The 25,721-nt window shown below is 43.7% G+C and overlaps 1 protein-coding gene across 1 annotated transcript in view; it reads left to right on the forward strand.

Moving 5' to 3' along the window:
* The first annotated feature begins 1,735 nt into the window (after nucleotides 1-1,735).
* LOC143286800 (uncharacterized) overlaps nucleotides 1,736-25,721 on the forward strand; it is a 30,181-nt gene continuing 6,195 nt past the window's right edge. The window contains exons 1-4 of the mRNA XM_076594593.1: nucleotides 1,736-1,890; nucleotides 12,519-12,687; nucleotides 16,049-18,091; nucleotides 25,421-25,568. Of these exons, the coding sequence (XP_076450708.1) occupies nucleotides 1,831-1,890; nucleotides 12,519-12,687; nucleotides 16,049-18,091; nucleotides 25,421-25,568 (2,420 nt within the window). The 5' untranslated portion in view covers nucleotides 1,736-1,830. The remainder of the gene's footprint in view (nucleotides 1,891-12,518; nucleotides 12,688-16,048; nucleotides 18,092-25,420; nucleotides 25,569-25,721) is intronic.

The raw sequence follows: 25,721 nt of genomic DNA on the forward strand, positions 1-25,721 counted from the left end.
ACTGAAGTGTCACCTTTGGTGTCATGGTTGTACAACTCGGAGCAATATTCAGTCCAGCGCTGTAGGATGTCTTTTTCTTCAATGAGGCATTTCCCTGATTTGTCCTGGATGGTGCTGACTCGTCCTTGCTTGGTTGTTGTCAAGTTTTTGACAGTTGCGTACGCTCTTTTTGAGTTGTTCTTTTGCAGGTTTACAACAATGTAAATATAAACAACAACATTAATTATAACACATCAAAGGAGGATACCAACTGGACTGGAGTTTAAAATTTCCGGAAACATTCTAAGCAATGAATAATCATTCAAAATCTTTTCAGTGGCTAATGAAATATTGGAAGAAAAGTCATCAACTAGATCTTTAGGAATCAACTGTCTTATGCTCGGACAATGAATGAGTAGATGACTTACTGTTATTTGCTTACCGCATATACATTTTATATTTTTAGAAAATTTTGTACGAAAGGCATTTAAACGAATTCTATACATTAGACTTGTAATTTGTCTTGAATGTGCTGCTGGTGTCAAATTTAGAAAATGTTTGGGATTAGCTGCATTTTTTGTGTTTTCACAACATTGGTAATATTGATTATTTGAATGTATAAGTAATTGCTTAAATCGATTTTTAGATACATTTTCTATGCAACTAATCAGTGTATTCATGTAGATCTAACTGGATGTCAAGTTGTATTGCGCCTTCGAAATTACGTGCTGCTCTTCTAGCTGCTTGGTCTACCCACTCATTTGAAGATATTCCACAGTGCGAAGGTTCCCAACAGAAAGTTATTTTAATGCCCTGTTTTGTCAGTTGGTGTATAATATGTTTTATTTCCATTGTCATCTCAATTCGCTTCTTTGAATTTTGAATTTGGAGATTCTATAGCTTGTAATACTGACTTCGAGTCTACACATAATAGAATTTCACTGACAGTTTTCGGAATGTCTGAAATATAATTTAAGGCGTGTGTGTGTGTGTGTGTGTGTGTGTGTGTGTGTGTGTGTGTGTGTGTGTGTGTGCACTGTGGGAGCAACGGAATATTGGAACGTGCGAGTGTGCATATATATATATATATATATATATATATATATATATATATATATATATATATATGCGTGTGTGCTTCGACACTGAGTAAGTGTGTGTGTGTGGGGGGGGGGGATGAACGTGTGCTTGCATGTTTTACATTTATTTGCTTATTTATCATCTTTGTGTGTGTGTGTGTGTGTGTGTGTGTGTGTGTGTGTGTGTGTGTGTGTGTGTGTGCGTGTGTGTGTGTGTGTGTGTGTGCGCGCGCGCGCGCGCCTTTTAAATATCATTATTACAAGTAGTAGTATTTAGCTATTATTTTATTTTTCTATTTTATTTTATTTATTATTTTTTTATTCTGTTTTATCTATTTATTTATTTATTTTATTTTATTTATTTCGTGTTTTTTTTCTGAACTGATAAACCGCCATGACAGCCAGACATCGGAAGTCGGTGTTGGTCGTGTAACGGAAAGAAGAAGAAGATGTCGCTTTAACGTGCACTAAAATTGCTTTAAGATAGGTTTTAGGATGCTGAAATAGGACTTCGCCAATTAATTTATTTACCTGTTTATCAAATTGTCTGTAACTTAATAATGTTTGCGCTTTTGTCTTTTTCTGCAATTGTGGATTATCGAATTGATACAAGGGAAACAACTATGTTCTATTCTTTCACAACCGGAAGTACCGGAAGTCAGTGAGAGATGAAAACTTGTACAAGGCACAGTTGCTTCACGGTGATCTGTGAGCAAGACGTCTTTCTGTGTTTCGGGAACTTTCTGTACCACAAAACGATAACATTTTCACAATGGATTTTAAAGAATTGCTTCTCGAGGCTGACCGAAAACAACAAGCAGTTGCTAAACAGGTATGTATTCTTTTAAATAATACATTTTCAATTTACAACTACTCAAGATATGTGACGATTTGTTAGTTCAAACTGAATCGGCCGCCAGCTTCAAGACGCTGTTATCAAAAAGGCTGGCCACCAACCACCAGTATGCCCGCTGAGTTCCCCCGTTTGTCGCTAATAACGCCAGTCATCTGGATTCTGGGACATTTCTATATATTTCAAATTGTTAGACAATTGTTCATTGTTTCGCATTTAGGTATGAATGAATGATTAAAAAAAAAAAAAAAATCTTATCAAAGTGATTTTCTTCAAGTCTGTGTTTGACTTAGACCTGTTTACATTGCATTTTGTAAACAGTCCAAGTCTGAACTTGAACTTGAACTTGAACTGTACGATGTTTGAGGTCCAAAGACCTGTTCATCGCTCCGTGTGGGTCATTGGCTGTGCATACTAAGACGGATTGTACTTGTCTGGCTTGTTCTTCCAGTAGACATCCAGTCTGTTCTTAAAGGCATTCACCGACGGTGCCAAGACCACTTCGTCTGGGAGACTGTTCCATGTCTTGGTGACCCTTTCACTGAAAAAGTGTTTCCTGGTGTCACAGTGGGTGTGGTGCGGGAACAGTTTCTTCGCGTTTCCTCTGGTGCCTGAATCTTCTGCTGTTTCAAGTTTTGGTTTTTTGGTTCTGTGGAGTCCGTGGACATATTTGAATGTGTCTATCATATCCCCTCTGAGTCGTCTGTGTTCCAGGCTAGGCAGGTCGAGTCGTTCTAGTCTTTCCGCGTAAGGTAGCTCACTGATCGAGGAGATCAGCTTTGTGGCTCAGTGCTGCATGTCCTCCAGCTGCTTACATAATGTCTTGTGTCTAGGTTGCCACACAGTTTGTGCGTACTCGAGGATAGGCCTCGTTATTGTTTTGTACAGCTGGATGAAGAGCTTGCAGTCTAAGAACTCGAAGGTTCTGCAGATGATGCCAATTACACTGTTCGCTCTTGCTGTGACACTGTCCACGTGCTACTTAAATTTGAGGTCATTATCAACTTGAACACCGAGGTCCGCTTCCACCTCACTTTCTGCCAAGGGTATTTCACTGATGGTTCCGGTTTCAGCATCTACATGCTTCATATGGTACGATGCTATTGATTTTCGTGTGCCAATTTTCATCACTTTGCATTTCTGTGGGTGGAATCTCAGAAGCCAATCGTTTGACCAACTCTGGAGGCTGTCTAGGTCTTGCTGGAGCGATGCGGTCGATTCCTGGCTGTCGCTAGCGGCATAGATTTTTGTGTCATCTGCAAACAGTTTGACGGTGTTTTGTACATGTTTCGGTAGATCGATGTTTCGGTAGATCATTGACATAGATGACAAACAAGGATTGGTCCTAGTACACTGCCTTGAGGGATACCGCTTGTGACAGCTACTTCGTCTGAGAAGGTTCCATTGATTCTGACTCTTTGTTTTCGGTCTCCAAGAAAGGCTGATATCCAGTTGAGTATTGGGCCTTTTACTCCGTGGGCTTCGACTTTCTTCAGCAGATGATGGTGGTACAGTCTATCAGCCTGGTCCAGTCATCGAGAGCTTCCAGTAAATTGGTCACGCAAGATTTCCCTTGAACGAATCCATGTTGCTCTTCACATAGTAGTTCATTGCGCTGTAGGTGATTCATTATTTGTGTCCTCATGAGCGTTTCCATTACCTTGCACAGGATACAGGTCAGGCTGACAGGTCGGTAGTTTTCTGGCTGCTGTCAGCTTCCTTTCCTCTTGTAGATAGGAGTGACTGTGGCTTCTTTCCAATCATTAGGAATTTCCCGATGTTGCAGAGTGAGGCAGAATAGATGTGCTATTGGACGTGCTAGAGACCCTGCTGCCTTCGCCAACACCATAGGGTGGATTCCGTTGGGTCCAGGTGCCTTGTTTATTTTCAGATTTTGAAGTTGTTTTTTCACATCTGCTCCAGTGATGTTTGCCTCTTGCAGTATTTCCTGGATGTTGTACTCGGGGGGTGGTGGTAGGTTCTCCTCTTCTTCCTGTGTAAAGACTCTTTGAAAAAATTAGTTTAGAAGTAGAACGTCTGCCTTTTCTTTGTCTGTTGTCGTTTTTTTTTCCATCAGCGTTTTTCAAATCTGCAATGCCTGACCTGCATTTGGTTTTCGACTTGACATATGACCAAAAGACTTTGCTGTTATTCTTTGCGTTGGCTGCGACCTTTTCCTGTCTACCTCTTTTCGCTTTGCGGCACGCTCTTCTGGCATGGTTATTTGCGCGACGGTATTCCTGCTCGTCTTGAGGGTCTCATGATTTTTTTCATTTTCTGAAGAGTCTGTGTTTGTTTCGAACCGTGCTTAGTGTTTTCGGGTCCATCCATTTCTGGGTGGTTCTTCCTGATGTCATCACTGTTGGGATGTGCTTATATACAGCTTTCTGGATCTCATCCTTGATGATTATCCAGGTTTCTTCAACTGACTTGTTGGAGAGAAGTTTGTCCCAGTCTGCTTCAGCTAGGTCCAAATTCATTTCTTCGTAGTTCCCCTCTTCAAACTTTGTCTTCTTCCTTGCTGGTTCTCGCTTAACGTAAGAACATGAGAAGCTGATGATGAGAGTCACGTGGTTGCTTTTTCCTAGTCCGGCTTGTGTTGTGATGCTGTCTATCATCTCCTCTCGGTTGGTGAAGACCAAGTCATCTAGGCTGGGGTTCTGTCCTTGCCTAAATCTTGTTGGTTCCTTCTGGTGCTGGGTCAGATATGCATCTTGGGTGGCTTGGAGGAATTTCTGCGCTTGGTGCTCCTCCCTACAATTGCAGGTCTCCTTTTGCCAGTCGACTTTCGGGTGGTTAAAGTCACCCATCAGGAGAATGTGGGAGTACTGCTTCTGTTTGCCCAGGTCCACCATCAGTTTGTTGAGTTTTTCTGTGTTATCCGGGGGAGAGTTTGGGCTTCTGTATATCAATCCAATCGAAAGTTTATCTGAGCCGTCTAGACGACATTCGACTAATATTTGTTCTTCAAAGTCGTTGTCTTGAACTTCTATCTGGGAAGCCTTGAGGTTGCTGTCTACATATAAGCACATCCCCCGTCCTTTCTTGTCTGTGAGGTTATGAAAAAGGTCGTAATCGTCAATGGCTACCTCGCACTCCTGTACTGCATATCTTGTGTTCTTTGGTTTTACTTCAGTTATTCCAATCATTGATGGTTTGTACATGCTGATAAGGGCTTGTAGTTCATTCCTTTTATTCAGTAATGAATCTGCATTGCTGTAGAGGCACGTACGTGAGTTCAAGGAAGCATTGGCTGTATTGTTCTGGTGGTTAGATGACAGCTTGGGAACTGATGAAGTTTTAAAACTATATACATTGCGAGTTGAGAGTTTTTTTACTCCGATTCTCCCTGGACCGCCTGATCTGGCGGTTCCCTGAGGTAGACCACACGCTTGTTGCGCCTCACCCATCTAGCTTTGTCGTCCCCCGACGCCTGGGCCCTCTTCGTTTGCAGTTCGTTGTAAAGTGCAGTCTCTTTCTTGCGTTCTGCAGGGGTCAAGTCTTTTCTCATACTGATGCCTGAGATGGGGGTTGTTGCAGCAGCCTTGGTTTCTTCTTCTTTTCTCTTTCTGTGGTAGGTGCGCAGAGTCTCATCTGTCTGTGCTATAGACTCGAAAGTTAGTCTTAGTGGTCTCGGGGGGCCTTCGCTTCCCTTTTCTTTTGGCTTGCCCAGTCTTCTGATGTCTGTTGGTTGATGGGGGATATTCAGATGCTGCAAGATTTTTGTTGTTGTCTCTGTGTCTTCTGATTTCCTGTCCCTAGATTCAGTGGTTGCGCATTCCTTCATTTTGAAAATGATCAGGTTGGTTTTTCTTCGGTGCCTGTCTTCCATTTCAGCTACTTTTTCCTCTGTCTTGCTGTCCACAATGTCAACAATTTGGCTCTCTTTAGGAGTAGGACTGCCTGTGTTTTTGTCTGCTGTGTTGATCGTGACATTTTTGACGGCTTCGTCTGTGTCTCTGATCTTTTCAATCATTTTCTGTGGAAGGTCACCTTCTGTTATCTTGGTTACAGTGGCTGCAACTGCTTCCACATTCTTTGATAGTTCCAGGATGTCAATTTTCAGTTCTTCCATGCCATTCAAAAATTTGTGGATCACCTGGTTGCACGATTTGCCGCAGTACCAATGTAGCTGTGGGTTGGGCTTGTCTGCATCTTTCTTCATAAGCTTATAGGTGACTTCGTCAATATCGACGCAAGTGATGTGGAACCACAGGTCACATATTTCACATTGGAGTGCTTTGTCCTTGGGGCCTACTGTGTTTGTACAATGTCCACAATTGCTGTTTTGAATAGTTTGAGAGCGTTCATCAGTTGCATTTGATCCTTTGCGCATCCTTGAACTTGTTTCTGATGTTATCCGTCTTTTATGTTCCCCCGACATGATGTCTGATCTATGGTGTTTCAAAAAGGAAGATTTCACTCACCTCTCAAACCATGTGTGGCAATGTATCCTTGTTCACTTCAATCTCAGATCCTTGCCATGTGTAGCAGTGTATCCTGTGTTCGCCTCACCTAATATCATACAAGTCAGAAGAACCAGCAGCACACACTGATACAGTCCACCAACACCGCACTGATTCGGTCCACCAACACAGCACTGATACATCCACCAACACAGCACTGTCGATCCGACTAGTAATAGTCACAACCTTATTATCTGAACAAGTCACAAGGGTAATGATTTGAATCCGTTTTTTTTGGGGGGGGTTTTCCCCCCCCTTTTCCACACGTAATCCCGTAGAATAATCACCACAGCATACACAGGTTTGTTTTGATACAGTCAATCTGAATACACAATACTTGCTTTCTCTTTCTTCAGTCAGTCAGAAACTACAGCTGTATAGCAGCATACACTGGTTCAATCCGTAAGTATAGTTGAACAGTAATTCTCATAATAATATCATGACAAGTCACTAGGGCTTTGTTTTGAATCCATTGTTTTTGTTCACTATCAGTCACAACACAAACTTTTGTGCTAGGCCTATGTGGTAGGTTGCCCACATCACGAACACAATGTTATTATTGTACCAGGTCGTGAGCTGTTTTTGGCGACATCACCAAAGGGTAATTTCTGTCTCGTTTCACAGTGCCCTTGCAATTTTTGAGAGAAACTTGTGTGGGTACACTTCCCTAGCTGTTTTAAGCAGTTTTGGTCGAATGTCACACTCCAGTTAACACTCGAGAAAACAATTTTCAGTAAATTTATCCTCTCGCGTCTTCAAAACCCGCCATTGCCCTTCCACCACGCATGCGCAGATTCTGATTGTACAGATTTGACAACAAGCAATAAGCAAATGACACACACACACACACACACACACACACTGACTGACTGAAACCATTTATTGTCAGATTAACTGTTTGTTGTACTGACATTTTCGCAACCATTTGAATAAAATATTAACTGAGCAACACAAGGAAATTCTGATTTGAGGAAGGTATGATTTAAAAACACACACACACACACACACACACACACACACACACACACATAAATATATATATATTTTTTTTTTTTTTTTTTTTAATGCAGGAAATTAAAAAAATGGGAGGTGGGGCATGCACACACACACACACACACACACATACACACACACACACACTTCAAACTCCACAATTCCCAAGAAGAAAGCTTTAAAAAAAAAATTTTTTAATCTTCATACACAGATTATATAATCAGACTGTTACACAATTTGTCAATACCAATGATCCTCCTGAATCAATCCGCTCTCAACTAACACACACTCTCTCTCTACAAATTGACACCCACTACTGTCACCCCCCTTCAATCTAAATGTTATGACAAAACAGTTTTCAAGGCCCTAATAAGTCATCTTTCACTGTGTCATCAGTGTCAGATTGGTATAAAGGGGAAAGCAAAGCTGTCAGATCATTACATACTTTCACTTCCAAATTTATAAAATTTTGTAAAATTACTCAATTCACTGTCAGCAGCATTGGTTTCCACTGCTGATGCAGAAGTAGCAGTGATGTTTCCTTGGACTCGCACATCTGACAACTGTGACAAAAAAAAGAAAAGAAAATATATGATTACAGTTTGAATGGTTATGTTATGACATTTGTTTTAGTTACACATTTTCAGTCAAACTCCATACAACCCCTAAAATGTGTCAGATGTATTCACTGCATTATGCATGTGCAGAATCTCAAGCCAGTGAGTTGTTTAAATTTGTAACAATAACTATGCCTTATCTATCTATCTATTTATCTCGTGTGTGTGATTGCGTGTGTGTGTGTGTGTGTGTGTGTAAACATTCACATTGCCTGTGGAAGTAGCAAGGATCTCACTGTCTCAGTATCATTGTTACAGCACTTTCTGAAAATATGCAAGCATTTCCACTTGAAAGAAATATGCACTGACGAATGTTGTATAGTGCAAATGCTTTGTAGTGTTTGTTTCAGGGGTACGCTAGTCAGTTTTGTACTATGTGTCAGAGATGCATACATATGTGCTGAATAAATATCACAGCTAAGAATGTGGCAAAAAACAATAAAAAACAAAAACAAAACAAACAAACAAACAAAAAACTCACAAAAAATCCAGTTGAATGATACAACATTGGTGACTGGAAGCTGAAAAAGACCAGCCAGCTGGTGTACTGTAATTCTCCGTTTTAAAGGTTAAATTGTGCTTTTGGATTGAAACACTAGGGAGATAAGTGTGTGAGAAATGAAGACCCAAAACATTCTTAGTCTTGGCTGTTGAATTGAAACAAATATATTTTGAAACATAAAAAATGAATATTGGATTCAAAATGTCACATACCGTGCTTGTTTTGAAGAGCTTGTTTGTAAAAGGTGAAGGAATATCATTGCCACTGGCGGTCCTTTTCAGTTCACGAAATGATTCTGAGCTCACCACGCTCTTTGCAATCGGTTCATGGCTGGTATTCGTTGTGATTTCACCTTTTTTCCTTTGAAGTTCGAACAGTACTTCTTTCCTCCCGTTTTCCCCAGACCCATTGTGAAGCATTTACACAAGTACAATCGACGAACACGCAACTTTCACTTTTAGAGACTTCCCATGAATTCTCTTTCCGGCTTAATCAAGGGCAAATTACTCTAATTTTTTTTCTAATGAACAAGGTCTATCCCAATCAACCATGCGCCATGATAGTACGGTCTGGATGTACAGATTGTGAGATAAGATGCGATAAGATAAAAAATTTGAAGGTTTTTTTTTCTTACTTCTAGGGTAGCAATTTCCTGGTGACTTTATCATTGTTAGTGTTTGGTGAGTATTCCATGAAACCTGTTGATTATGCTGAAAATTTTGAAAATTACACATAAAATTTTATGATGATAAACTTCATGTAAATGATCAGGAATGAGAGTCAAATGTCAACTGGAGTCTCTGGAGACATGGAGAACACAGAGGCCCAGCATGGCCCAGCTTTTTGCACCAGATCCCCAAACAGGATAGCACACAGACCTAGTTAGCTTCCACATTTTTTTACACTGTTAGTGTTACTGATGGTGCTGTCACACACACACACACACACACACACACACACACACACACACACACACACACACACACACACATACACACACACTCACCCACTCACTCACACTCATCATCAACAACAATTATTATATTGTGTTTAAAGTTGCATGCTTGTTATCAATGCATATAATTTTTAAATGACCCATCAATGTGGCAGCCAGTTGGTCTTTTTTTTGTTGTTGATGTTGTAAAATCGGTCATGCTGAAAGGGCTTTTGTAGATTTTTCTTATTCTCCTGCTAACAATTGCGATTGCAGTTTTGAACTAAAAAAAAAAAAAAAAAAAAAAAAAAAATCCTTGATGCTGTTGATGTTCTACAGTTAATAAAAATATTCAAGCAGCTGGACATCAATCCTTAATTGATACGACGCTCAGTGCTTCATGGAGATCCCGATGAGAATGTGATTGTCAGTGAATGACATCAGTAATCATTGCATCCAGTAATTTTAGTTGGTTGGACTGGGATTTTATCGAATGGTAATTTATGATATTAATGGGAGTTTGTTGGTAATTTGGTGGAAAAATTGGCAAATTTGGAGTCAGGAGGTGTTGAGGGTGACCAGTCAGTGGATCAAGAGTTTGATTCCTGGTCGGACTTCTGTTGGGACCACTTTTATCAGCCAATAGTGAAAAGTTCATTACGGACAGCAGTGAAAGCAAACACAAGAATCAAGAACGGCTGGCCTTTCCATGAAATGCTGGAACTGAAGTATGCATAATCTTTCATTGAACAGGAATTGAACATTATATCCATTAATTATTCAGGACCAATGTCAAGCTGCTGGCTGCACACCCAAAGCAAAGCATGTTTATTTAAAGGGATTGTCGCTTGTGTTATGTGAACTGTGGCTGAATACTGTGCCCCCCCCCACCCCCCACCCCCCTTTTTTTTTTCTTTTTCTAGTTTCCAGCCAATTTACCTTGTTTGAGGATGACTTTGATAGATGCAGAACATTTTGCCCCAAGAAGTCATCAGTGTAGTAAGAGTATGCTGCCGGAAGGAACTGCCAAATGTGGAGAAAGATAATAATAATAATAATGATAATTCAATTTGATTTAGAAAGTGCTTTTCCATGTAAAATATGCTGAATTGCACTTACAATGTGAATGCCGATGTTTAGAACATGTATTGCATTTAAACACTAAAATGTAAAATGAGGAGGAGGGGGGGCTGAACGAATGCTCAGAACAGTTGTAATCTGTTTCTTTCTCCAAATATCTGGAGGGTCTGAATCTGAGCGATTTCTTCAGCGTTCACGGGCAACTTACATGTTTTGCTTTGTCAATGTTATACAAGACTGTGGTCCTTTATTCAAATAAAATCAAGATCCAGTTCAGTTGTTCAAGCTCACTTTTAAGTGCATGACTGTTATTTTGTCATTTGAACAGCCATACTTGTTTTGGGGTTATGTTCATGTTTCCATTACCCAACTTACATACTGTTCTGACAGGATAGATATACAGTATACCTTTATCGTTAGTGCATTTTATCTTCTTTGTCTGCATATCTAAACAGGAATGGAATTGAATAGGTCCACACATTATGCTGGCATTATACTTTTGGAAATGCTAGAGACATTTTGCAATTGTGAAGTTTTCATTTTCCACAAAGCAGAGGGAAAACAAAGGTATTACTTTACTATTACGCAAACGCAAGTGACACACTGAAGATTTGATGTCTTTCAGCTGTATTGCTTTGCTTTTGTTTTTCCTTTTTCCTTTGTGCTATTTGGACTATAAGTGCATAATGTTAACATTTACTGTCCAGAGCATTCAGCATTAATCAAGTCTTTCAGCACTGAAAATTAAGATTAAGCATATTTAGTATATTGTATTTTCTGTGTTCATCATGAATAGTGACCATTATTTCATGGCCTCAACACACTGTCACACACACACACACACACACACACACACACACACACACACACACACACACACACACACACAAAACATAGAAAAACCATAAACTGTCCATGTGTACACCAAATGATTGTCACTCACTTAATTTATCCTTTGTCCAAAAACAACAGATTTGTTTATTCAAAAACATACATTTTCTTAGTTTTCGAGACACCTTCCGTACGTCTGAAGAATTATTCACTTCTCTGCAAGTTTGCTGAATGTTTGATTAACCCCTTACTTGAAGTTGAACATTTTAAAAATGTTTTCATTCCTGTAGAATGTGTGAACAATCATCATGCAAAATTTCAAGGAGATAGTAGTGCACTTTTTTTTCTTCTTTTTTTCTTTTTTTTTTTTTTTGCACTTACTGGCTTCGGTGGAAACCCTGAGTTTGTTTTCCTTGGCACATAGGAATGAAAACATTCATTTTTGTCTTCCTTCAAGCGTTTGCTCTCATTTTTGTTGAGCAGCAACTAAGTCCATGTGTCAAGGGCACTTAGTTGTAACTACTGGTACTCATGCTTGGACCAGGCATCATGATCATCACACTTGGTAATTTGGTTACATTGGAGGTTTCCAAGTTATTAGATTCAGGGGAGCCTTGGCAGATCAAAAGCTAAGTCCCAAAAACTGTAGGAACTTTTCTCCTTTACCGCAGAAATAAAAGAATAATTGAGATAAGATAAAACACACAAAAAAACACTATTTAGTGCACAAAGAAATAAACAACATTATTGCTTTAAATATTAATTAAGTTGAATTGCGTCAGATGCACCACAGCAGTGGGGATTAGCCTGCTTGCTTTGGAACTGAACATGCATGGTTTGACCCTGCTCACATCCCTTTTTTTCTTCTTTTTTTTCTCCCAAGCTTATTTTATATATCATATTTAATACAGAACACTTTTAAAGATTTTTTTTCCCTCTCCTCATGATTCCTTTACAGTTACTGGATAAAGTGTGAAGCACAAGTGAGTCTTTAACTCAAGGCTTTGCCTCTTGTTTTAGATTTATATTGATAAAAGTGGCTGACAAGTGACATGAAGATGAACTGGTGAGGATTTCATAACTAAAAAGGCTGTTTCAGTGTTTGCTTTACAAGTAATGTTTTGTGTATGCAGGCATGCAGATAAATGTACATGTGTACAAAAGTGTTTTTGACATGTGTGCAGTCCCAACAGATAAAACGAATCAACACCAACTTCAGAACACCAGCATCCAATTCCAAAGAACAGAAAACCAGACAGCCAAAGTCAGAGGTGATACAGAAGCTTATTGAGGAGAAAGAAAGAGAGGAAAGGCAGAAGAGAGAGGCTGTGGAAAAAGAGAGAAGACAGAAAGGTAAGGGAAATGTTTTGTCGGTTTGCTTTGTTTTGTTTTGTTGTTTTACAACACCAACTCAGTAGCTGTGGTGTGTGTGTGTGTGTGTGTGTGTGTGTGAACATTTGCTTTATCTTTATAGTTTTGATCTTTGTGTGTTATGTGGGATGTTTCTTCAGGGAAATGCTTAGCAGGAACTGTTTTATCATGAAATGTCGTAGTTATATTGCATTATTTGATTGTTGATCTGTGTTCGTGTCTGTATGTGCCTGTAGGTGTGTGCATGTGTGTATGTCATTGAGTGAGTGCGTGAGTAGTGTGTCTGGGTATGCATGCAATTGTTGGTGCGTGTGTGCGTACATACGAGAGTGTTTGTGTGTGTGTGTGCGCGCGTTGTGTGTTTTGTATGTATGTATGTAATCCTACGTATGTTTATTGTATGTATGCGCATACGTGCTTGTGTTCTTCTTTCAATTTCAATTGTCTACTTTTTTGTTGTTATCATTATTTCATTTTTATCTTAATTTTTTTAAATTTTTTTTTTATACCTGTTACATTTCTTGATTTAATCAATTGACATGACCTCTTTTAATTGTACTCTCTTAATAATGATAATAATAATAATAATAATACATAGTTTTTCTATGGCACGATATCTAGCACCAGTGCTGCTCAAAATGCCTTGACTATAAACATGCCTTAAAAAACACATCAACCGCTATCTGACAATGGAAAACATCCAGTGTGTTCATATGAATGAAAAAGCACACTTAAGAGATGAACCAGATTATAAACGCTATGAACACACACACACACACACACACACACACACATACACACACACACACACATTAAAAGTAACAAGATTGAAAAAATGCCATCACATCTAAGACCAGAACTACATAAAATACACAGTGCATTAAAACAGGACTACAAAAATACTAGCACAAAGATACTTGTTAACAGGCATACCTGCTCAGAACAAAAATGCTAACGAAAAAGGTAAGTTTTCAGATCTGACTTAAAGGAATGCAGATCAGAGGCATTTCTAAGAGGTGAAGGTAGAGAGTTCCACACTTGGGGAACCTGAGCTCTGAAAGGCCTATTTCCAGCACATTTCAGATTAATCCTAGGAACTTTAAGCAGCTTTTCAGAACTGGATCTTAATGTTCTGTGTGGTTCATATGAGGAGAGATACAATGGAAAAGATTTGTCAAAATGTTTGAAGGTGAGTGCTGCTAACTTATAGTGAATGCAGGACTCAGTCGGAAGTCAGTGTAACTGATTCAGCAAAGGTGTAACATGATCAGATTTCTTTTTGGCGAGAACCAGTCATGCAGCATTGTTCTGAATTTTCTGTAATCTGTTGATGGAGGAAGATGGTAAACCTGCAAGAGTGGAATTGCAGTAATCCAGTCTGGACAGGACAAAAGAGGAAACCAACTGAGCCACATTTTTCTCTGTGATGTAGGGACTGACTGAGGCTAGCCTTCGGAGATGAAAATTACATGAGCAACACAAGAATGAAATTTGGTCGTTCATAGTCCAGGTTTGATCGAGATATACACCCAGGTATTTGGCTGATGTTTGGCATCTTTATGGTAACCAAAGTGTGAGTGTACAAAGTGAACAAGTTAGGCCCTAAGACTGATCCCTGAGGGACACCAAACACAAGAGGAATGACTTTAGAGGTGCTATGTTTTACTTTAACCCTGAGTTGACGATTTGAAAGATATAAAGAAAACCATTTTAAAGCAGTAGATTTAATGCCAAAAGTAGTGTTAAGACGATTGATAAGAATTTGGTGGTCAGTTGTATCAAATGCCGCTGACAGATCTAAAAATGCCACTACAGATGTAAGTCTTTTGTCTGTGTTTGAGAGGAGACTATCTGTGACCGAAAGAAGGGCTGTTTCTGTGCTATGGCTTTTCCGATAAGCAGACTAACAAGTTTCAAGCAGGTCGTTTTCATCAAGATGTTCCTGGAGCTGATGTAACACAATTTTTTCAATGATTTTAGAAATGAAAGAAAGATTAGAGACAGGTCTATAGTTCTTTAGCTGATTTGTGTCCAAATTGTGCTTTTTCAAAAGAGGGGTGACAATGGCCAATTTAAGACAATCATCAACAATGCCTGACTCTAGAGAATGATTAATAATTGTGGTGATGAAAGGGAGAAGGTCATCAAGACATAATTTCAAAAGGTTAGTGGGCAGTGGATCTCTTACCTATGTTTCAAATCATATGCATATGTTTGTGTGGGGATGTTTGAGTGAATGTCTTTTGCGCAATTGTAAATTGCATAGAGCTTCAAGAATATGCGCTATTGCAAGAAATCTTAATAAATAAATAAATAAATAAATAGTAGACCTACATCATAAAACTATTATTTACAAATCTCTTGACTTGTTCTTTTGTAATTTTATGTATACTAAATATTGTTGATATTAATACCAGGCTCCATGCTCATATGATATGGGTGGTTTTGCCAAATACATTTACTTTTATAAAAAGATTATAGTACTTGAAGTTGAAGTCTTTTTACTGGGTTAGTCTTTCTTTCATGAAACCAGGAAAAATTAACCAATATTTTTTGACACAAGTCTAAAGACTATTGACTGATCACTTTGAAGTTTTTGAAAAGCACAAGGCCTGTCCAGGGTCTCTTTGAAACATTTGAAATAAAGAACTTAAGAATGATAAAACAGAACCTAAGCATCAATGAGTGATCCTTATTGTTTTTGTATTGTATCGAGGCTGAGTTTTGAACATCTGTTGATCCAACATAAAGGGTTGTTCATAGTGGTTGATTATCTGTTGAGTCTATTATTTAAAAAAAAGAATGTTACAGACTGATATTGTATTAATTTGGTCGAAACAAAATGCTTATACTCTTTATAACAAAGGTGAAAATGAAAAGTGGACATTTGTAATTTGACAAAAAAAAGTGTTACATATAGTCTGAATAATAATATAGATCAGGCAATGCACACTGTCTGTCATGTCTGTCAAAACACCTGAAATCTTCTATCCTCTCGTGTTAGTTTTTTGTGGTTGCAGCTTTGTTGCTTTTTTTCTTCGAAAACAGTAAAAGCATATTATTACCCCCTATTTGGTGTAGTGGGGTTAAACCCCTTCCCGAACACTCCACCCATCTAGATATATTGGATTCTGACGAGTTGGTAGCTGTGTACAATCAATGCTTTCCAGGGGAGGGGAGGGAAAAGGGAGTGTTTTTTCATTATTTCAATTTTCTGACCCATTCATTTTCAGAAAACGACCCATGAACCAAACCTAAACTCTGATGCCCCTCACCCTTTACACCTCTAAGAAAAAAATATTTCCTTTCCATCTTACCTGAAGGAATTTTGGTTGTCTTGCAGAAAAAGCCAGGCAGGAAAGAGAGAGGGAGGAGAAACGAAAGAACACCTTTCGCATTCCAAAGAAGACTGCTGTACCTGAAGCCCCACCATCTGATGCAGAATCATTCTCTTCAATCAGCTCCGGTGATGAACCCCAGCTGAGCAGCAGTGCCTCCACCAAACACTCTTCCCACCATGGAGGTCATAAATCATCTGCAGAAAAGTCTAGCAAGTCTTCATCACATGGACACTCAGGAAAGAAAGAAAGGCATTCACATAAAGACTCGGAGCACTCCTCTAATTCTAGTCACAGCAGCACACGCAAGTCAGGTGAACATTCCTCCAAAGGAGAAGACCGCCATCGTGCAGAGACAGATAGGAATAAGCACCACTCAGATAAGCATAAACATTCTTCTGAGAAACATGATTCAAGTAGCAAGACTCATGAGAGATCAAACAGAGACAAACATACTTCTGAGAAACGTGATTCAAGTAGCAAGACACATGAGAGATCAAACAGAGACAAACATTCTTCTGAGAAACGTGATTCAAGTAGCAAGACACATGAGAGTTCAAATAGAGACAAATCTCACAGTGGCAGCAGCAGCAGTCATTCCAAAACACAGCATCCAAATTCACATAAGCATCACAATACAGATAAATATGTGATCAAAGAGAAAACAGTCACTGTGGCAGAGAATGATTCCAGTGGTTACATTACCAGTCCGGACATCAGTTCGGAAGAAGAGGAGGAACCTTCAGCTCCCAAACAGCCATCGGTAAACAGGAGCGCCAAACAGCATGCCAGTTCTGCAAATCCCAAACAGCTCACCAGTTCCACAGACTCCAAACAGGAAAGTGGTGATGTTCCAGTGACACTAACTCGCCATCATCTAAAACCAACTAAAGACCGATATGGGGGTTCCATGGAAGAAAGAGCGAAAATGCTTGAAAAACTGCAAGCTATTCGGGAAAGAATGGCAGAATCAGAACCAGGGAGCCGCAAAAGGTCAGCATGGGGAGAAGTCAAAAAGAGGCGAGCCAAGAGAGAAAAATTGGATGGTGATTTCACAGGCTCTTGCATGGAGAAAATTGATTATGATGAAGAAGAAAAACCAAGCTTGAAAAGGCCTGAACCAAAACCTGAAGAAGAAAAGAAAGAAAAATATGCCAAAGAGTTTAAAGAGAAAAAACGTAACAAAGAAAGAGTTAAGGATAGACAGAGAAGTATGAATGTAAGAAGTGAGAAGAGTTCTGATTCCAAAGGTGCAGCCAAGTCGAACCGGTTTGATGAACTGCGTGAAAAACCCAAGATCAAGCCTAAACCTCGACCAAGACCTCCTCCTGTCAATTTTGCTGACATTCTGAAGATGGCAGAGCAGAAGCAGGCACAGCCAGTCATGGTTGACATCGCTCCAAAGAAAGAGAAAGAAAGGCGACCTATGACACAAGAGGAAATCGATCGCAAACTAGCTAGAGAGGAGCGGATGAAAACAAAAGACTATAAAGACTGGTACAAGTTTGGAACCACTGCAAATGCAAAACAAGACAAGTCAGAAAAAGCTGGTTCTCCTCCTGGAGGGTTCTTACGTACAAATCACAATGTGATTCCACTGGAAGACAGTGCTAGTCATTCAAAACCATTTTCTATCCCACGCAAAGGTGGTAACACCAGCAGTGCAAAGACTGACACACACTCTGGCAGCACAAAGAGTGACAGTAAAGCCCACACCTCTACCTCAAATCGCCCATCAACCTCAAAAAGTTCAGACAGTCGTCCAGTGCATGTCCCTAAACCCCACCCTACCCGACCCGGCATGATAGCCAACAAACCCCAGGCTATGGCCCAACACATGAATGGTGACCGCAAGTCAGAAGCAGTTCAACCAGGTGCTGAAAACAAGCAGAAGCCTTCATCGTCATCGGCGTCGTCATCACAAAATTCTTCTGCCCAACATCGCCCCAAGGCATCTGGTGGTGCTGTTGCTGACAAGACAAGAGAGGGCAATGCTTGGGAAAAGCTGTTCAATCGACCAGAGTACAAGAAAATGAAAGAAGCACCAGGTAAGTTGTTTGACTCATTGCTCATTTATTTGGTGTCATATACTGTACCATGTCAGACAGATGCAAACTAGGCCTATTGGTTTGCTCTGCTTGGCCAAATTTCGCGCGGCTAACAGTGAAAAGACGGGCCCGCCCGCTCTCAGCCAATCAAACGCCTCTAAAAGCTATAAGCGCTGAATCATTCCTTTGGCCAAGGCTCTCCACGCCATCTTGTCAGGTTTACGCTCTGTCTCGTCTTACGCTTTTCTTGGCTATTAAGCGTATTCATTTGGCCTTATTTTGCTGCATGCGGCTTGTGTTTATTGTATTCTTACATTCTGTGTACTCGATTCGACTCGGCACCCGCGATTCGTTCGTTTTTTTCTGCCTCTAAGTCGATCCTGTCTTTCCTTTCTCTGTTGGGGGTCGGATTTTCGCTGGGTGCCTAAGCGCGGTTTCCATGCCTCGTGTGCCATACCACGAAGGCAGGGATCATGATGCTGGGACTGAGACTCGGCAAGAGACTCTCCCAGGCCCAGAGCTCATGATTCCTCCTGATACGGACCGCGGCGATGCGTCGTTAGACGCTGATCGCGGAGGCGACTTTCGTACCAGTAAAACGGTCATGAAGGGGACCGGGGGGAAAGAGGTACGAGCGTCGCCTCCCGAGGTGTCCCAGCGCGAGGCAGGGAGAAGGGGGAATGGCAAGTCCTCTCCTGGCTGTGGGGACTCGCAGCTAGGTGCGAACTCCCAAGGGGAGGCCGTGCCCGGCCATTACCCAGGTCCCCACTCAGAGACGGCCCTCACAGGCCCCATTGTTGTTCCCCCTCCTCCCTTCTCTGTCGACCCCCCTCCCCCACCTCCTTTCGGGGGGGGGGGGGGGGAAATTTGGTTCCGGGGGGGGATCTCTACTTTGCCCACCCCGGGCCAAGCCACCCCAGTCTCCCCACGGGAGGGGATTCGGGGCGCGTGGCAACCTGCTCTGCAGGTCTTCCCGCTATCCGGCCGGTCTCCCCTGCTGGGGGAGGCCCACGCGTGTCAGGCGGTTCCGGGCAGTCAGCCCGCTCGTCTTCGGGCGGGACTGACAACCAAGTCGGACCTGACCTCCCTCCGACTTGGCCAGGTTTTTCCCTTCATGGAGGTCAACGCACCAGTGACCCTTGGGGTTCGGGTCACGGTATGGCTGGTGCCCACGGGTGGTTACCCCCATTCTACCCGTACTGGGGCACACCTATGGTGCACGCTGGGTTGCCGGGAGTACCAAGGGCCAGCCCCTTGGTCCGCTCCCCACTGGACCCAACCCAGCACATCTCACAGGGTGACACACACAGCCCCGACAAGTGGGATCGACCAATATTGCCACTCTTCCACAAATCGGGCCTCTGTCAACCCACAGGTGACCTCCACGGTCACAACGGCCTCCTTGTCAGGACCGACGGCTGTTGAGGGCCCTACTCAGCCCGGGGGGAGCCTGCGGTTCCCACCTGCCCAGCCCTCAGTCCTACAGTGAGATGAGTGGGTGTTTGTCCCCTCACAGCACTCGTGGGTCCCTCTTGCATCCAGGGACGCCCTCTGAAAAGGTGTGGCACCCACCATCCCAAGCATGGTTGGACCTACAGGTCCACACGCTCCCCACCCGCTTCAGGTGTCAAGGACAAAACAGCTGGCGGCCATGGTCCCAGGCTCAGGATCGTCCCAGCTCATCCCGCTGGGCTGACCACAGCTCACAGGACGCCCCAGTGGGTACATCCACTTGGGATGGCACCCAGCAGGGGATGGACTGCGAACAAGAGTGGGAGCCCCTGTCTTCGGATGAGGACGAACAAGCAGATGAGCACTCTTCGCCCACATCCCAGGGGGGACAGATTGAGCCCGCGCCTCCCTAGGGACCAGCCTGAACCAAACTCGGACTTTGCCGAGCTCGAACTGACCCTCCCCAATAGGGTCACGTATGCCGAATCAGTCCCTCAGGCTGCTTTGTTACCCTTGACCCTCCTTACGCCATGTGACTCTAACTCCAGAACCACAAGGCAACTCAGAGTGCCAGAAATGGTGCAGGAATGGCTTAATAAGCCAGCCCGCACTGTCAGGGGTGCTACTTCCATCCCTCCTCCTGGCAGGGAGTCCCTCTCTGCCCCGGGCGCCTTTTCCCCGGGAAAGTTCCTTAAAGATTCCTCCAAGGGAGGGGTGTGGTCCTGGTACACACAGGACCACCCTGCCTACAGCGAAGCAGAGCCCTCCGCACAGGACAGGATGTTGGTCTCACAGCGCACCACCTTCCCCACTTCAGCTACCCTATCCTTTAAAACGTTAGCAGAGTGGGACAAATTGGCCCGCCACTGCCTCCTCGAGGTTTCCACAGCTTACACCTTCTTCGACGTGTTCCTCCACAGGGCCAGTGAGCTGTGGGAACAGCGTCCGGTTAATCAGGACACGGGGTCTCCTTCCTCTGTCCCGCCTGGCCTCTTCACCGACCAGAGGTTAAACGCTTTTGGCAGTAGGGTAGCATCTGGTCTCACGGCAGCTGCAGACACAGCTACCAGCCTTCACTTCAATACTGTGCTAGCGCGGAGTGAGGCCATTCTCAGCCTCTCTAACATTCCTGTGGAGGAGAGGGCTGCCCTGCGGTCCATCCCAGCACAGCAGCACCCCCTCTTCGGCCAGTATGCACCCCATTTTGTCAGCCACAGGGCAGAGACAAACAGGGAGGTGGCCTCATATTTGGCCCACACCTCTCAGGGGCTCCAGGGTGCTATGCCATTGAAGAGACCGGCCACCAGGGCCCCTCCATATACCACACCGCCTAAGTCAAAGCAGCATGTGCAGAATCAGCGGCAGAGGAATAAACCACCTTATGTCCGTCCAAGCCGACCGGCTATGCCCAAGGCCAGAAGGCAGCACCCCCAATGACTGGGCCCCGATTCAGCACCGCCAGTCGTTCAGCCCCTCCAAGTAGGAAACTTGTCCCGGCATGCACATCAGTGGTGTGCTCTGGGACTCAACGACGGGATTATGTCGGTGCTAGAGTCGGGGTACATGCTGCCTTGGGCGGAGGACCGCCCCCCTCTAAGATCCACTCCTCCTCCTTAGGTGCCCAGCTCGACGGAGCAGGAGAGCGTCCTAGAAAAAGAGATATCGCACCTACTCCTCATAGGGGCTATATCTCAACTCTCGGACCCGGGCCCCGGTTTTTACGGCTGGTTGTTCGTGATTCCAAAGGTCTCGGGAGGGTGGAGACCAGTTTTGGACTTGTCCCCCCTCAACAAATTCCTCCCCAAAATCAAATTCAAGATGGACACACAGGCACAGATTCGGGAGACCATCCAACAAGGCGATTGGGCTACCTCTATTGATCTGGAAGATGCTTATTTTCATATCCTCATCCATTCGGCATCCCATCAGTACCTGAGGTTCATGTAGAGGGACAAGGGGTTCCAGTTCCCGGCCCTCCCATTTGGTCTGTCCCTTGCCCCTTTCCTGTTTACCAAGGTGGTGCGGGAATTGGTGTCCATCGTCCGCTCGGAATCCATTTGTCTCTGTGTGTACCTGGACGACTGGCTTATCCTGGCCCAGTCGCAGGCCCTGTGCCTGAGTCATACGGCCAGACTTCTAGACCTTTGCTCCCAACTGGGCTTCCTCATGGACCAGGAGATATGCGATCTGTCCCCAAGTCAGTCCTTCGACTTCTTAGGGATGAGATTCGACACGCGGTCCATGATAGTCTCTCTGCCGCCAGATCGCTGGGACCGTCTGGCAGGCCTCCTCAGCCACTTGGGCCGCTCCTCCCAAGATACAGCGCGGACACTTTCTTCCCTCTTGGGCATGATGGAGTCCACGGCACCTCTCATTCCCTGGGCAGGGTTCTCAAGCGCCCTCTCCAGAGGGCACTGAGGTTACGCCGGTCCCAGAGCACTCAGCCATGGGATACCCAGATATGTCTGGGCGAGTGGTTCCTCGAGGTGACATCAGAGTGGTTAATCACCCCTCTTCGGACACAGGGGGTGCCCATAGCCCCACCTACTCTTCAGGTGGCACTCTTCACAGACGCCTCCTCCCTGGGCTGGGGAGCCCACATGGACTCACTCCATGCAGCAGGGACTTGGTCCCCGGAGGAGTGCCTATGCCACATCAATGTTCTGGAACTGGAGGCAGTTCGCAGGGCTCTCCTGCACTTCATGGGGGAGGCCACTGGCAAGACCATCCGCTTGTTCACGGACAAGACGACGGTCGCATGTTATGTGAACAAATGGGGGGGAGCGCACTCGGCAGACCTCTCCCTGCGGACCGAGGCTCTCCTCCGTTGGTGCCACAGCAAGGGCATTGCACTTTCAGCGAGACACTTAGCAGGAAAAGCCAACATCTTGGCAGATGCTCTCAGCAGATCCAAGAGTGTCATACGCACAGAGTGCACCCTGGACAAGGACAGCCTTCAGGGGGTGTGGGAACAGTGGTTTCCACCGATGGTGGACCTTGTTCATCAAGAGACTTCCCACTTATGTCTCTTCGGTTGCCGACCCAGAAGCGTGGGCAGTGGATGCTCTCTCTCTAGACTGGAGCAGTCTGATTGCCTCCGCGTTTCCTCCCTTTCCAATTCTGTCCAAGGTGATACGGAAAGAGAGATTGGAACGCCCGCAGCTGATCCTCATTGCGCCGAAATGGCCAGCCCAGACCTGGTTTCCAGACCTTCAGTCCCTGACACATGTTTCCACCCCTGGAACTTGAAACCAAATCTCATCTGCTGAGGCAGCCTCGCTCGGGCACTCCTCATTCCAATCCTCAACTGCTCCACCTGCACCCATGGCTGCTGTGCGGTCGGAACTGTCAGCATCACCATTGAAGTCCTCGACCCCTCGGTCGGCCTCTGTGTCGGCTGCGCTGACCCAGGGGTGTGCCTCCTCTGACCTCCTCTCCATAGTCACCAGAGCAAGGAGGCAGGGAACGGAGACTTTGTATGACTTTCGCTGGAAGAAATGGTTGCGGTGGTGTACAGCTCAGGGCATTCCCCCTACGAACCCTACGAGCATGCAGCTGGCCAACTTTCTGGCTCACTGCTCCTCGGTTTTCATCCTGTCTGCTAGTTCTGTGCGAGGGTACAGGTCTGCCATCTGTACCACAATTCAAACAGCTAGGTGGTCCCGCCTTTGAAGCGGATTTCCTGCTCAGAGAGGTGGCTAGGGGTGCCCCTCTGAAGGAAGCTAGAAACCCCAGAAGAGTGCCCCTCTGGGACTTGTTCCTGGTGCTGGATTTCATTCGAAAACAGCCCTTCGAGCCATTGGGGACTATTCCTTTTGACATCCTCACCGTCAAGACCACTTTCCTTCTGTGGCTGGCCACAGGCCGTCGTAGAAGTGAGCTGCATGGTCTTAGTGGAATGCCACAAGATCTGGCCTTCCACAGAGATGGTTCCATCACTATTCGTTTCCTTCCAGAGTTTCTGGCTAAGAACCAAGACCCTGAGGTTCCTTCCCCCTCTCTGAGGGTCAGACCTTTGTCTGATATTCTTGCCCAAGATGATGAGGATAGGCATCTCTGCCCTGTTCGGTGTCTCAGATATTATTGGGATAGGTCTCGCCATAGGCGTTCTTCTCAGAGGTGTCTGCTCATCTCCCTCAGTGAGAATTACAAGAAAGACATCGCTGCAGGCACCATTTCCCGCTGGGTTTCCCAAGTCATTCATAGAGCCTACTCTCATGCACACAGGGATATCAGCTGTCTTCATCCCAGAGCACACAAAGTGCGGGCCATAGCTACTTCGGCTGCTTTCCAGCACTCAGTGCCAACGCAGTATGTCTTGGAGGCAGCCTTCTGGCGGTCTGAGAATCCCTTCATCAACTTCTACCTCAGGAATTTCCGTATGACCAGGGCTGACGGTTCCAAGGGGATTTCCTTTGTCGCGGCTAACACTGCCATCTCAGTTACAAGGGCTCCCCATACGAACCAGTAGGCGTTGCCCTCCTCCATTTGCTTTAAATTCTGCATCAGTTTGACATGGTACAGTATATGACACCAAAAGGAGGAGTTTGTATTATACTCCATGTTTGGTGTTACATATACTTACCATGTCAAACTTGAATGCCCGCCCGTCTGTCCCCGCGTCTCCGCCGTGGTTCTCATGGGGCATTTTCTTCGATAGCCACGGAATGATTCAGCGCTTATAGCTTTTAGAGGCGTTTGATTGGCTGAGAGCGGGCGGGCCCGTCTTTTCACTGTTAGCCGCGCGAAATTTGGCCAAGCAGAGCAAACCAATAGGCCTAGTTTGCATCAGTTTGACATGGTAAGTATATGTAACACCAAACATGGAGTATAATACAAACTCCTCCTCTTAAAGACCACTGATTATGATTTGATGTGTGTATCAGTGTTATTATTAGTATCACAATATGTGAAAGGCAGATATTAAAGAACTGGTTCAAAGTATATAATTTAGTGAGATATTGAAATGGTTGCCAGTGTTATCAGCCTTGAGGGACTGCAGTGTGTACACTAATATAGTTGTTGACAGTTTTATTGCCCAATCTGTGTTTAAAATAACTGCTGTTCTAAACCGTCATCATTTCAGTTATGATAATGTCTGTATTGGTAATCTCAGTTGATCAAACTTAAAAGTGTTAATCCAATAAGAGGTCAGTACAGTCACCTAATATTGTAATAATTCGTTGTTTTTCTGCTGAAAGTGAAATGGCACTGAATTGAGGTTCAAGGCCTGTCAGAACAGTGCCACAGACCACAGACAGTGAGACACTATCATACTGTTTGATGCACTTAAATCATGAAAGCATGAGGCCTTGCTCTTGTGCTTCTTTCAGTCAAACACTCATTATGATCAGGCACAAACACTGTTTCACTGAATTTGATTGTTGTGGAATCATGCATTCTTAGTATCATGTAACTATCTTCAGATATGTTTAGTGGTTTCTGGGCTGTAGACTAGAGAAATTTCAAATTACCCAGGTTCCCTCCCTTCATCCACCCCCACCCCTTACCCTGTCACCCCCCCCTCAAGACAGGTGACTATTTTAAGCATTTGTGGGGAGTCTTTTAGTACATTAATTCTTCATCATATAAATAATGTATTAAACGTTAAGGTAAGCCCTAATCGATAGAGTAGGGTTGCAAAAGCAGTCTTAGCCGTTTTAGGTTAGCTAGCTAATCATTAGGAAAATTCCTAAATCTACGGAATTAGTGCAGACTTGGGAAGATACTTAGTGCAGAAAAATTTAGTGCTGCCAAGGTCATTTGCGCAACCCAGCGCTGTTCCTGATTCAGTTCTGCACTGGAATGATTTGATTAACCTGAGTTTTAACATGTGAAAATCTCTATGATAATTATTCACCATGATTGTTTTGACAGCTCCCAAAAGGAAGATGGTGATTGACAGCGAATCGGAAGAGGACGAGTATGACGATGAGATGGATGACTTTATTGACGATGGAGAGGTGGAGGATGCTGGCACCGTGTCCAAAATGATCCAACAGATGTTTGGATATGATAGGAGAAAGTAAGTTTCTTGTTTGCTGTTGGTTTTTGCTGCTTTGTTTTAAAGATGTTCTCTTTTTTTCCTTTTATTTCTTTTTAAGCTATACTTTTATAGAGCTTTACTACAACTACAAGTTACTATTTGTAGTTGTTGGATTTTCTTTGCTGCTGTGCA

Source organism: Babylonia areolata, chromosome 10 (genome assembly GCF_041734735.1).
Source record: "Babylonia areolata isolate BAREFJ2019XMU chromosome 10, ASM4173473v1, whole genome shotgun sequence".
In the NCBI taxonomy this organism is placed as follows: Eukaryota; Metazoa; Mollusca; class Gastropoda; order Neogastropoda; family Buccinidae; genus Babylonia; species Babylonia areolata.